The sequence below is a fragment of the Onychostoma macrolepis genome, chromosome 03, assembly GCF_012432095.1.
Source record: "Onychostoma macrolepis isolate SWU-2019 chromosome 03, ASM1243209v1, whole genome shotgun sequence".
In the NCBI taxonomy this organism is placed as follows: domain Eukaryota; kingdom Metazoa; phylum Chordata; class Actinopteri; order Cypriniformes; family Cyprinidae; genus Onychostoma; species Onychostoma macrolepis.
This window is the reverse complement of record NC_081157.1, coordinates 52,241,750-52,255,173: the sequence shown is the minus strand read 5'-3', so window position 1 is coordinate 52,255,173 and position 13,424 is coordinate 52,241,750. Positions and strand designations below refer to the sequence as shown.

At 36.9% G+C, this 13,424-nt stretch overlaps 1 protein-coding gene across 5 annotated transcripts in view; it reads right to left on the bottom strand.

Annotated features, from left to right (window-relative positions):
* LOC131536508 (gastrula zinc finger protein XlCGF57.1-like) overlaps positions 1–12,068 on the bottom strand; it is an 84,223-nt gene extending 72,155 nt beyond the window's left edge. For 4 of the 5 annotated variants that reach the window (XR_009269988.1, XR_009269991.1, XR_009269990.1 and 1 more), the window contains exons 1-2: positions 11,982–12,068; positions 10,912–11,160 (exon numbers count right to left, since the gene is read on the bottom strand). Coding sequence is in view for 2 of the 5 variants with exons in the window: in XM_058769483.1 (XP_058625466.1) it covers positions 10,912–10,969 (58 nt within the window). In the remaining 3 variants the exon portion in view is untranslated. Of the gene's footprint in view, positions 1–10,911; positions 11,161–11,944 lie in introns of all 5 variants that reach the window. The other variant, XM_058769484.1, reaches the window with a different exon arrangement.
* Between the last annotated feature and the right edge of the window lie 1,356 nt (positions 12,069–13,424).

Below are 13,424 nucleotides of genomic sequence, written 5' to 3'. Positions count from 1 at the left end.
AAATGAATTGAGGGTTTTTTTACTATTCCAGGATACAATACAAAACAAAACAAAACACATACACACGTTATGGCAAGATGAAAGCAGTTTGAAGAAAGTTAAGCTATTCTCTTTTCCTGAGAATAAAGACGACCTTGAGACGTCACAAACAGAAGACTCGACTTATCGTTATCTTTTAAGATCCATTCAATTCAACTCAGCGAATTAGAGATTTGTTTGTTTTACTTGCTTTGAGTTGAGTTGAAGGCTATTCTTCTCCCTGGGGGGTTGCTGGAGGGAAGTCCTGGACTTTCTCGCTGATGTGTTGTCGCGTGACGTCACTCGGGATTCCTCCTTTTGGATTTGATGGCTTCCTGGCAGCGCCCAAGCTTTCAGCCAAGTTTCCTTGCAGTTTTCACCAGTTGTTCCCAGTTGTTCCCCAGTGCAAAGTTGGGTGTCTGTTTTTATCGGACTTATTTGAGTCCATCCTATTCACTGTCTGACCCAATCACATTGTCTCTGTAGGGCGGAGCCCCGCCCAGCACGACTTATTTTTTGTGGAAACATTATCTGCTAATAAATATGTCACATGGAGGAAATATCCTAGCAGATTTCTATAAAGTGTTATAATCATACCTTATGATGCTAAAAGTCAACATTCATCCTTATCACCTTATCGCAATCAAAATAACATTTAGTTCAATATCAAACATGAGGTATTTGTCATATTGAATACCTATAATTTTACCTACTAAACGTGTTAAGTCATAGATTAAAATATCCTAAGTTCTAATAACCACAGCAAGATAAACAAAACATAAAATACCACATTCATATATATATTGTCTCTTGAGTATATTGCTTTAATAGCAGCAGTCTTTTCTTGATTGTCCTTTTAAAGATCCTCTGTGTGACTAGAGTTTCTTTGTTGTACGAGCAAAAGAGGCGGCATTCTCCTGGAATGCAGTGAAGAAAAGGGGTTTGTTATGAGGTCATGGGGATGACCGTGCTGTAGGTTTGTTGAGGTCTGGTTAACATATATCTGTCTTTCCTTGTTGATACCATCATTGAATTATGGTCAAAAGCAGTCAGGGGACACAGGGAGGGTCTGTGCTGGAACTTGTCCAGATCCCACGTGCTTTGTACTGTCTGTTTATTCGACTTTATTTATGGTAAACTGGTCAGGAACAACATTGAAGATTCTGTTCTTCAAAGGATGGCCAGATGTTCTCCTCCCAGCTTCATGAGATGATAAGGAGAACAGACAGGAAGCTTAGTCAGATACTTTGGGCGTTGTGTTGGTCATTTGTAAAATTTTACGACACAGCGTGGAAGGAGGACTCAGGAATGTTCTTGAGTTAAGATTATGCGTGTGCGTTCTTTTCGACCAGGTTCTACAAGCACTATGCACTTTAAAACAAACAAAAAAAAAGTTTTATTCCTAATAAGAATATTTATTATTGTCAGCCACGTAAAACATTGTAAATACACAGTTTGAACATTAACACTGCACCGTGCTTACTTCAAGGTAAATAAAAAAACTTCACCCAGTTCTCCTCTGAATCATTGGCAAACTTCAGACGGGCTGTACATGTGCTTTCTTGAGCAGGGGGAGCTTGCGAGCGCTGCAGGATTTCAGTCCTTCACAGCGTAGTGTGTTACCAGTTGTTTTCTTGGTGACTATGGTCCCAGCTGCCTTGAAATCAATGATAAGATCCTCCCGTGTAGTTCTGGGCTGATTGCTCACCGTTCTCATGATCACTGAAACTCCACGAGGTGAGATCTTGCATGGAGCCCCAGACCGAGGGAGATTGACAGTTATTTTGTGTTTCTTTCATTTGCGAATAATCGCACCAACTGTTGTCACTGTCACAGATCAGCCAGGCTCCACCACCAATTCTCACCGAGCTGCTTGGTGATGGTCTTGTAGCCCATTCCAGCCTTGTGTAGGTCTACAATCTTGTCCCTGACATCCTTAGACAGCTTTTTAGTCTTGGCCATGGTGGAGAGTTTGGAATCTGACTGATTGATTGCTTCCGTGTACAGGTTGTCTTTTATACAGGTGACAAACTGAGATTACTCCCTTTAAGAGAGTTCTCCTAATCTCAGCTCCTTACCAGTATAAAAGACACCTGGGAAATCTTGCTGATTTATAGGGGATAAAATACTTATTTGATTCAATAAAATGCAAATCAATTTATAACTTTTTTGAAATGCGTTTTTCTGGATTTTTGTATTGTTATTCTTTCTCTCAATGTTCAAATAAACCTACCATTAAAATTATAGACTGATCATTTCTTTGTCACTGGGAAAACGTACAACATCAGCTGGGGATCAAATAACAACACCCCCCACACACACACACACAAATCTCATGTTTCTATCGGGAGTAGGGCTGTCGCGGTAACCGCAATATCGCAATACCGCGCTATTGACGAGCATAACCGCAGAGGAATGCAACAACCGCAGCAACCGCGATATTTCAGTGTTTTATGCCCTTCTTGTTTTACACTTCGTGCATGTGTACTGAATATTAGTAATGATAACAATGTGTGTCATTTGCACAGAGGCTCAGTAAATTTGCACTTAACAAGCCTAAACAGACAGCGAATAAGAGAGAGATCGACTGATCGAGTGCGATTACCTGCGTCTGTCCTTCAGGCCGAGTCATGTATTTGTGAAAACAGGTTGTCATGTCCAAGGAAAGTGAAATCTGTCTTAGCATCGACGCTCTGCTGGTCAGCTGAGCCTTTAAAAGTGGCGCTCAAAGTTAAAATGATTTAAACAGCGTGTTTCATTACAAATCTCTGAATGAATCAGCGCTTTTTAACGTGTAGTTGAATGAACGGTTTAAAGACTCACTCAAAGACAGTTCCTTGACGCCACCTTGAGGCGAAACAATGAAGCTGCACTGACTGACAGCCCGTCTAGAACACCCAGGTGAAATATCAACAGAAAAAGTATCTTGTAAGTCAGATTCGAGGATCAGAACTAACTGTATGTATATTGGCTAACAATATACTAATGATCTTATTGTCAGGTTTATGTTTTGTTACGTGGACTGTTATTTTGTCATTCTCTTCTAATTACTTCACTTCCTGTTTCAACGCGATTTAGTTTCGGTTTGATTGGTTTCTGAATATGACCTCCTTACATCGTAACACATACACACACAGATTATACATATACATATATATATATATATATATATGTATAATCTGTGTGTGTATGTCTGATAACTCAATAGCACGGTATGCGATATTACCGCATATATATATATATATATATATATATATATATATATATATATATATATATATATATATATGCGGTAATACCGCATACCGCTATTGAGCCACTCAAAATTACCGCAAGGGAAATTCCTTAACCGCGACAGCCCTAATCGGGAGAACTACTAAAGGGGACCTATTATGCTCCTTTTTACAAGATGTTAAATAAGTCTATGATATCTCCAGAGTGTGTATGTGAAGTTTTAGCTCAAAATACCCAACAGATATTTTTTATAGCTTGTTAAATGTGCCACTTTTAGGGTATGAGCCCAAACGCTCTGATATTGAGTATGTTGCTTTAAATGCAAATGAGCTGGTGCTCCCGGAGAAGAGGGCGGAGTGTCAAGAGCAGAGCTAGCCTTTACAAATAAACATTCCCCTATTAGTACAAGCCTGTTATCTTTACAGAAAACGTACTCTGTTTCAAAGTCAGTCATCTGATTGTACTGTGCATAATAAATTTGCGTTTATGAATTACACAGATGGGGAGCACGGCCGGATAAAAATAACAACATAGCTGGTCTCATGGTGCATGGCATGCTATCACAAACTTTATTTGACCCACTCCTGATTATGAGCTCAACAAACTCAAGCGATCGACTCGCATCGCTTTCATATGCAACTTTTAACCACCACATTCCTATTCACGATCATTCATGAAGACAGCACCAGAGAAAACAGAGATAATGGTAGCTTTAGCATCATTAGCCTTAAAGAGTGCCAAGAAGCTCTTTCAAAAGGGCAATTTGGAAAACAAATGCGTGATACTTAATTTGTCTGGAGAAAAAAACTTTCTTCAGTTAAAAAAAGGAGAAAACTGAAGTCATTGCATTTGGAAACAAAGATGAAGTTCTCGACGTGAATGCATACCTTGACTCTAGGGGTCAATCAACTAAAAACCAAGTCAAGAATCTTGATGTAATTCTGGAGACAGACCTTAGTTTTAGTAGTCATTTCAAAGCAGTAACTAAATCAGCATACTATCATCTCAAAAACATTACAAGAATTAGATGTTTTGTTTTTCCAGTCAAGACTTGGAGAAACTTGTTCATGCCTTTATCACCAGCAGAGTGGATTATTGTAATGGTCTCCTTCCAAAGAAGACCACTAGACAGCTCCAGCTCATCCAGAACGCTGCTGCCAGGATTATGACTAGAACCAGAAAATCAGAGCATATCACACCAGTCCTCAGGTCCTTACACTGGCTTCCAGTTACATTTAGGATTGATTTTAAAGTACTTTTACTCGTTTATAAATCTCTAAATGGCCTGGGACCTAAATACATTGGAGATATGCTCACTGAATATAAACCTAACAGACCACTCAGATCATTAGGATCGAGTCAGTTAGAAATACCAAGGGTTAACACAAAACAAGGGGAGTCTGCTTTTAGCTATTATGCCGCCCGCAGAACCAGCTTCCAGAAGAGATCAGATGTGCTAAAACATTAGCCACATTTAAATCCAGACTCAAAACTCATCTGTTTAGCTGTGCATTTACTGAATGAGCACTGTGCTACGTCCAAACTTCTTAACTGTTTTAAATTAATCTCTATATCGTTTTAAAATTCCTTGTTTTTATTGCTGTGATTATTATTGTTGCAAATTAGCTTAAAAGGGAATTGTTTATAAATAATTACAATTAATTATGATTAATTACAATTATTTATATCGGCTGACAGTAATAACTGTGGCAGAATTAAATTGCTATCAACTGATCTGTTCGTCCAGCGACCATTCAGTGTAAGTTCATATCAACTCTAAGAAAGGATATTTTCGTGGCCACAGAAAATACTTTCTTAAGTATTAATGCATGAGAGCATGTAATAAGGATCGAAAATCGTAAAGGGACATTAATTTGCAACGCAGAACCAGAAACTCGTGTAATTTGTGCACACAACTTTTATTAACTAAACGCTAACACACATAACTAATCTAAAGAAACAAACAAACATACATACACTCACGCGTATATACAAAAGGGGAGCTAAAGTGGATGAATGAAGCCATTAGAGAAAACAGAATGCAGTTATGGAAAGAGTTAGTTAACCACCTGAGTTAAACCATCAGCGCCGTTTATAACGGGGTCTATAACTTATACTAAACCTCTGCTTCGTTTAGTTAGATGTACCATACTTGCACTTCCATGGCTGTTGACGTGTGTCTGGAATGCAGTCTCGGAGGAAAAGTCTTGATGGTTTCAAGGTCTTGGACTCGCGATCACGTTCTTCCGGGTTGAAGAGTGATGAATTCCAAAGAGGTTATTCTTGTTCTGAGGTCCGAGGAGCTTTGGTTGAATGGAAAGTCAAGGCCGCAAGGCCTGGCACAAAACTTAAGTGTCCCGAAAAGTTCTAGCTCACATCCTTTTAGAATCTAACAGAACCGCAAAACTGAGATATGTAGGAGCCCACCGGACACGCCGGTACCGGCTCAGGCTCTCCACACAGGCAGCAATCCGGAGATTTGTCAGGAGAGCTTTTGCAGAAGAATGGGCTGAACTGTGCGTGAGCCCTTTAAGGTCTGAGAAGATTCACGGCTCTCAGGATGGGCTTAACCAATGAGAAAGGCTGAATTTCCAAGCGGGAGTTTGGAAAAACTGGGGGGGTTTACGACCCTTTGTCTGAGAGCATGTTAATTTGCAAAAGGTTTGGATTGGAAGTTGTTATACAAACTATTAAAGATTCTTAGGACATTAATATGTTGCATTGGTATCAAAATGTGCTATATAAATAAACTTGCCATGCCTTGGAGCTGACATTCGTGCACAAAGCGTTGGTATTGATCCCTACACGTTATGGAGACTTTACAGATTTTTTTCCAGGTCATTTCCTTAGACATTTACATTTTGATTTACATTTAGTCATTTTGCAGACGCTTTTATCCAAAGCGACTTACAATTTGGGGAACACATGAAGCGATTCATCTTGAAGAGGCAATTCGACAAAGGAAGTGCTTGTAACACCAAGTCTCAGGCATTGTTTAAATAAGTACAAGCTAGCAAGGGAAGGAATAAGTAAGGAGAAACTTTTTTTTTTTTTTTTTTTTATGTGTAGGTTGAAGTCAAGTAGTGTCGAAAGAGATGAGTTTTCAGCTGTTGCTTGAAGATTGACAGGGATCCAGTACTCCGAATATGGGTGGGAAGATCATTCCACCAGCCAGGAATGGTGAACGAGAATGTTCTGGAGAGTGATTTTGAGCCTCTTTGTGATGGTACCACGAGGCGTCGCTCACTAGCAGATCTCAGATTTCTGGAGGGGATGTAGATTCTTAATAGTGAGTGCATGTAGGCGGGTGCTGAGCCTGTGGTTGTTCTATGAGCAAGCATCAGTGTCTTGAACTTGATGCGAGCTGCGATTGGTATTCTGAATCATTTGTAGAGGTTTGACTGTGTTTGATGGAAGTCCAGCCAGAAGAGCATTGCAGTAGTCCAGCCTAGAAATGACAAGGGCCTGGACAAGAAGTTGTGCAGCATGCTCCGTCAGAAAGGGCCTGATCTTTCTGATGTTGTGTACAATAAAAACTTGACCACAGCTTTCTCAGGCTCAGATGAAGGGAGTCTATGGAGACTCCTATGTGCGTTAGTGCATCCCAAAACACAACACTTGAAAAGCCTCTTTGGCACTGACATTGTATATCTCCAGCAGCTACAGTAATCCATAACGCTAATGGCAGAGGCAGGCCGCAGCTTCTCACTCAGGGCTATTTCTATAGGACAGCTTCACAAATTGGTGGGATTTTTTCCCCTCGGTGACGCGAACAGAGGGAGAATCTGAAACAGCTCGTTCTGAGAGACTGTTTATATATTTTTTAGATTATAATAAAATGAGTTGGTGGATTTTTACCATTATAGGCTGGTTGTTTTCACACAGTGCAGCCACACAACTGTGTTCTAACACATTATAAAATTGATTTTTGCATAATAGGTTCCCTTTAAATATGTTTGATCAACATCATGAAGGATCTGAGGATCCTCAAATACAAACTGTGTTGCATCAAGAGAGCAAACACATTTGTGTTATGTTTTTTTTTTTTCTAGTTATTAATTTATAATCATTTATTCATATAAGCATTTATAATCATTAGTCATTTATGTAATTTATTTATTTTTTATCATTCACTACTTATATCATTTTATTATTTGATACTTTATATATTTATTATTTTATGATGTTTTATTGGAGTGACGTCCACGCCCCTCGACTGATTGGCTGAGGAGGAGCTGTCAATCAGAACTACTGGACCAATGATGATGCTTGAGCTCGCCCTGATTTACATGAAACTCTAACCACAACATTTGGAAAAGCAAGCGCAGAATGTGGAAACAAGCGTGAAGGGAAAACAGCATAAGCATACATAAAATAAAAATATGAGCAGAAAATGTCTGAGAGCAGAAAAAACAGAGAAATATAACCAAGAAAACATGATTTTGTGCGCAAGTCAGATAATTTAGCATTAATATTTGAATTTTGTGCAATATGATTTTAAATGTTTAAAATTTTTATTCATGCTTATTATATTTAAAAATGCATTATTAATTTTTTGATTTACGCTTATTATTTTTCGATCTGTGACAATTGTTTGCTATTCTGAAAACGTTTAAATCTTGTGCAATATATTTTTACTTGAGTTTTTACATTTTGTTTTCACACTTGTTACTTTTTTATCCGTGACTACAATACTTTTGTCAGGAATCTGATCCCATACAGTAAACTGATGGTTGTCACTTTAAGTTAATAAATTTTCTATGGATTCTGTCAACTCCAATCTACAGACTGGCTCTGATCTTTGGCAACTATCATCATCTTCTCCAGACTGTAAATCTGTGGAAAATCAGGGCAGAAATCATGTAGTGTATTCCAGCCTTAAGAGACTAAAAATAAGTTGACATCCATTTAACAAGAGGCTTCATAATGAGGCTAGTTTCTGTGTTCATCCCCATGAATTAAATGTTTTATTGGTTTGTGTTATCTGATTTTTTAATGAGATACTTAGCTGAAAGTGGACTAGTCTAGATGTTGATATGTGCTTAAATGATACTTCATTATGAATATATAACTGATCGACTTGATTACCTTGTTGCTTGATTTTAGTGTTCTGTTTTTTTTTTTTTTGTGATTGACTTTGTACCTTCAAAAAATATATATTTTTACAATTATTCTTTAAAAATTGTCCTTAAAATAAACAAGTATTTTTAATAAAACTTAATGGGAACAGCTTAAAGGGTACAGACATGTACCCATTAATCACAGCCAGACTTTTTGAATGTAATGATGTATATCGTAATTGAAATGCTTTTGTCATTTAAAATAAAATTAAACATTTTTGTGTGAGAGATTAATATTTTATTTTAACATAACTTTTTGTACTAAAACCAATATCTTGTGCACTAAAAATGTCTCAATGTAGATTTTGGTGAGCTTAATAGGTACGTTTATCCTAAATGGTAACACTTCACAATAAGGTTCAGTAGTTAACATTAGTTAACTAGTGTAGTTAACATGAACTAAGAATGAACAATACTTCTGCAGCATTTATCTTAATGTAAACTTCAGCATTTACAAATGCATTATTAAAATCAAAAGTTGTTTGTTAACATTAATTAATGCACTGTGAACTAACATGAACTACCAATGAACGACTGTATTTTCATTAACTAACATTAACAAAGATGAATAAATACTGTAATAAATGTATTTTAATGTAATACTGTAATGAATGTATTTTATACATTGTATGCTCATGTTAGATAATACATTAGCTAACATTAATGAAATTGTATTGTATAGTGTTACCATATAGATGTATAGGTTGCGTTTATTTGCATCATTGCATGTGTCATTATATTAATATAAACATTTCACCAAAATCAAGTTCAAATATGAAGATTTTGACCAGCAAATGTTTTTTTTTTGTTTTTTTTTAACTCGTGTCCCGTTTTTCCCAGTGTTCTGTCATTATGTGGGCGTTCAGTTTCTTTCTGTTATTTGGCCAAAGTATCATATGTGACCCTGGACGACAAAACCAGTCAACCAAGTGTCAATTTTTTTAAATTGAGAATTATACATCATCTGAAAGCTGAATAAATAATCTTTCCAGTGATGTATGGTTTGTTAGGATCAGACAATGAGATACAACTATTTGAAAATCTGAAATCTGAGGGTGTAAAAAAAATCAAAATATTGAGAAAATCGCCTTTAAAGTTGTCCAAATGAAGTTCTTAGCAATGCATATTACTAATCAAAAATTAAGTTTTGATACATTTACGGTAAGAAATTTACAAAATATCTTCATGGAACATGATCTTTACTTAATATCCTAATGATTGTTGGCATAAAAGAATAATTGATCATTTTGACCCATACAATGTATTTTTGGCTATTGCTACAAATATACCCCAGCGACTTAAGACTGCTTTTGTGCTCCAGGGACACATATTATGAAAGATTCAATGCTTCGCACAAGCTATTTGGCTGTGACTTGACAACAAATGCTAGACTAAGAAACTCTTCTCCGCTCCTCAAATACAAAAAAAAGCATTAGCCTTTATAAGTAGTGTTTTTTGAGTAAAGAAATCGCTGTACTTATTCAATCAACAGTTCTTTATTTACCTTCAGACTGCAAACAAGCTGAGATGCTCTAAACTGCGCGCCGCACTTCATTCACGAGAGAGACGGGAGGAATAATGAGGTTTGACTGACAGTTTGAGGAGCCAATGGCGTTACGAGCTTTAGTGTCTGTGGCGTCACTTACTGATCCAGGATCAGTGATCCGTAGCTGTTATATTTCCGATATGAGCTTGAGTTTCAGAATGCTTTCTTTGGATAATGTAACGTTAGCTTTTGTGACTTTTTGCTACCACGCTACTTGATCAAAAAAAGAGCTTAGCTACTGAAAAGCTATTTGATTCAGAAAGCAGCGACGCTACTGAGAAATGTAGTCAAACTAGTAGTGTCACTACTTGTAGCGATGCTACTGCCCATCACTGATATTTACGCCAAGTTTATTTTTTATAAATATAAATATAAATACTTTTATCCAGAGTGCGTGGGAAAACAGCGTACACACATCTCTACGCCCATTTTTTGCATACACAACGTTTATACATGAGGCCCCGGGTTACTGTCTACACCACAAGTTTCCACTATGAGCTAAATAAAATTCACCATGACCATTATTTTGTCTCCTCACATTTAACCACTGATTTTTAGTTGTGTCCTCTTTTGGAAGCCCAAACAAAGTAGTTTCACTTTCACAATGAAACACAGCGTCTCCAGGACATGGCGCCGGTGGCAGCAACAACACTACAGCAAGGATAATAGTTACGCCTTCTTTCTTTGCGTAAACATTTGGGTGGTGTTTTGCAAATCTTCCCACACAGTGACGTAGACATGTGGGGGCATGTTTGAATGAGCCGTGGACGAGTCTTAACTTTATAAAGAATAGCTCTTTGGTTTTGAGACTTTAGTCGTTGCAACTTCAGGGATCTTATCTATGCACGAACAGCCTGTAACACTCCAAAGAGAAAGGAAAACTTGAAATCACATCATATGACCCCTTTAAACTACGCTGCCATCCACCTCGACCGCGTCACGTGACCCATAACGATCAGCATTATTAGTGAGGAATGAATAATAAACAGCAACCTGTTTGTTGTTCAGTATCTTCAGTGTGTTTGATTCTGCAGGGTTCTGGATCTCTCATCTTCTCTCTGTCCTCTTTAATAAACTCAGTCTCTGCAGATTTCAGCTCTTCCTGATGCTCTGATGCTGTCTTCACTCGTAAACTGATGGGAATATTCCAGCATTTATTGGTGAATTGCTGAATGTGTGATTGCTGTGGGAGGAGCTTCACTGATGATGATGATGATGATGTGACTTTTGTGGGACAAATTTCTGCGTGGAAAAGCAGATTTACCAAAATCAACAATAAATCAAAGAAGCATTAAAGGTACAATATGTAAGTTTTCACCACTAGAGGTAATATTTTATAACATTGTGCAAGTATTTTTTGGATACTTTATTATCTTACATATTGTGCCTTTAAGTGTTGTCTCTGTGACTCATTTACTATACTGAACTACTGACATAAGGGACCGTTCTCAATTACTTTACCTCAATTACCTCTATTTATACAAGTACATTACTCAGATTCTAAAAAAATGCTGTAATTCACCAAACTGTTTTATTATATTTTTTTTTTTTTCATATTCCAAAATGTTGTAGCTCATATTCAGTGAGTGAGTTTGGCCACTAGCTTTTACTAAAACATTGTTTTACACCGTGGCTGGAATTTGCAGACGATCCCTAAACAACAACAAGCGGATATCCAGCGGATATCGAAACTGAAACTAACTTTATCCCGTTATAAAATTGAGTGACTATAACCTATTTGATCTGCCAAAAAATAAATCTCAAAAGAGAAATAACGGTAGCAGCAGAAACAAGGTAGTGTCAAACTGAGAGATACATCCTCATTTGTGAAACTATTTGTCCTGAACAACTCTGTATTCAGCTCATCTTTTATAAACGGAAGATCATTAGACACAATATGATCGTTTTTGCCGGTTGAAGGGCATTTCTGGAGTAAAAGTCTCTGCACTGAACACATGGTTTAAGTAAATCACTCCAGCGCTATATAAACAAGCCATGTATGACAGCAAAAAAAAAATCAACTAACAGAGAAAAAGGAGAAGAAAAAGGGGATTCACTCTCACCGTACAACCAAAGCCACTAGAAGGCACGTCTGCAACCATTAGACGAAAAAGCCCATGTGCGCTGCATCCTGACATCCAACCCCGCCCACATCCAAGTGTGACATCCTAAGCCACGCCCACGTCAAAGCGTTACGTCAGAAACCACGCCCCTACATATGTGTCACCTCTTGTGATTCCCCATCCCCATATCGGGGAAACCCGGAAGTAACAATTTTAAGTAATTTGCAAAGCATGGTTAAATTGGAGTTATGGTCAAATTTGACAAATAAATGTTAATTAAAATAATGTGTTTTGTTTATCATGTTGTTATATTTATTGTAAAGTACTAACAGAGTAAATGGTAAATACAGTTAAAAATATATACAAGTAAAAAAGGAAGTATAGGACATTGTATATACAGCATAAAAATTTAATCTCAATTTTTTTGTGTGCATTTTGGATTTGCTATTGAATTACTATTGCATTGCACAAAGGTTTTAATTATATTTACTCAGTTTTATTTCTGAGATTATTATTATTATTATTATTTTGTTACATTTACTTGATTCTTAAAGTATATTTCAATGATTTCACAACTTTAAAATTTACTCAGTATTTTTTAGTGTAAAAACGTTTCACCAAAAAAATTGAGTAGATCATAGTAAAAGTTTTTTACAGTGTAGCTACACATGCATAGGCTAAATAGAGATTTCTTGCTTTGAAAGATTATACAAGTAACATGGCATTGACTTTCAGGCCTTGTTAATCAACAAAACTTCATATGAAGTGTGTCCAGGTCCTCCACATACTTAAAGATGAATAAACAGACATTCCTTGCTTCATTAGGTATTTTTATATTTCAAATTTTACAAAAAATATATGTTAACCCTAACCCTAACAATCAGAATCAGAAATCAGATAACTAAATAAACAAGTGATTAAAAATAAAATATGTGAAAACAATACACAATAGACAAAAGACGGTATATTGTATTGTACAGATGTGCTATATACAAATTATGCAAGGGTATTTGGATAGATGTATGATATATTAAATCAATAACATATGTTAACGAGAAGCCACATCCATGTCATTTGTGTGGAAAGAGTTTTTCACATGTACAAAGTTTGAAAGAACATCAGAAAAGACATACTGCTGTGAGAGAGTACATGTGCTTTGAGTGTGAGAAGACTTTTACTTCAGCTGGACATTTGAAACAGCACCAGAGGATTCACACGGGAGAGAAACCTTATATGTGTTCACACTGTGACAAGAGATTCAATGATTCATCAAGTCGGAAAAGACATGAGAGGATTCACACTGAAGAGAAACCGTATCACTAGGTTTGGGTACCGAAACCTGGTACCAGTATGGCACCGGTACCTATGTAACCGTTATGTACTAGAACTGAATCAGAACGCAGATCTCAGGTGCCACTTAAATGCATGAGCGATCGATTGAAA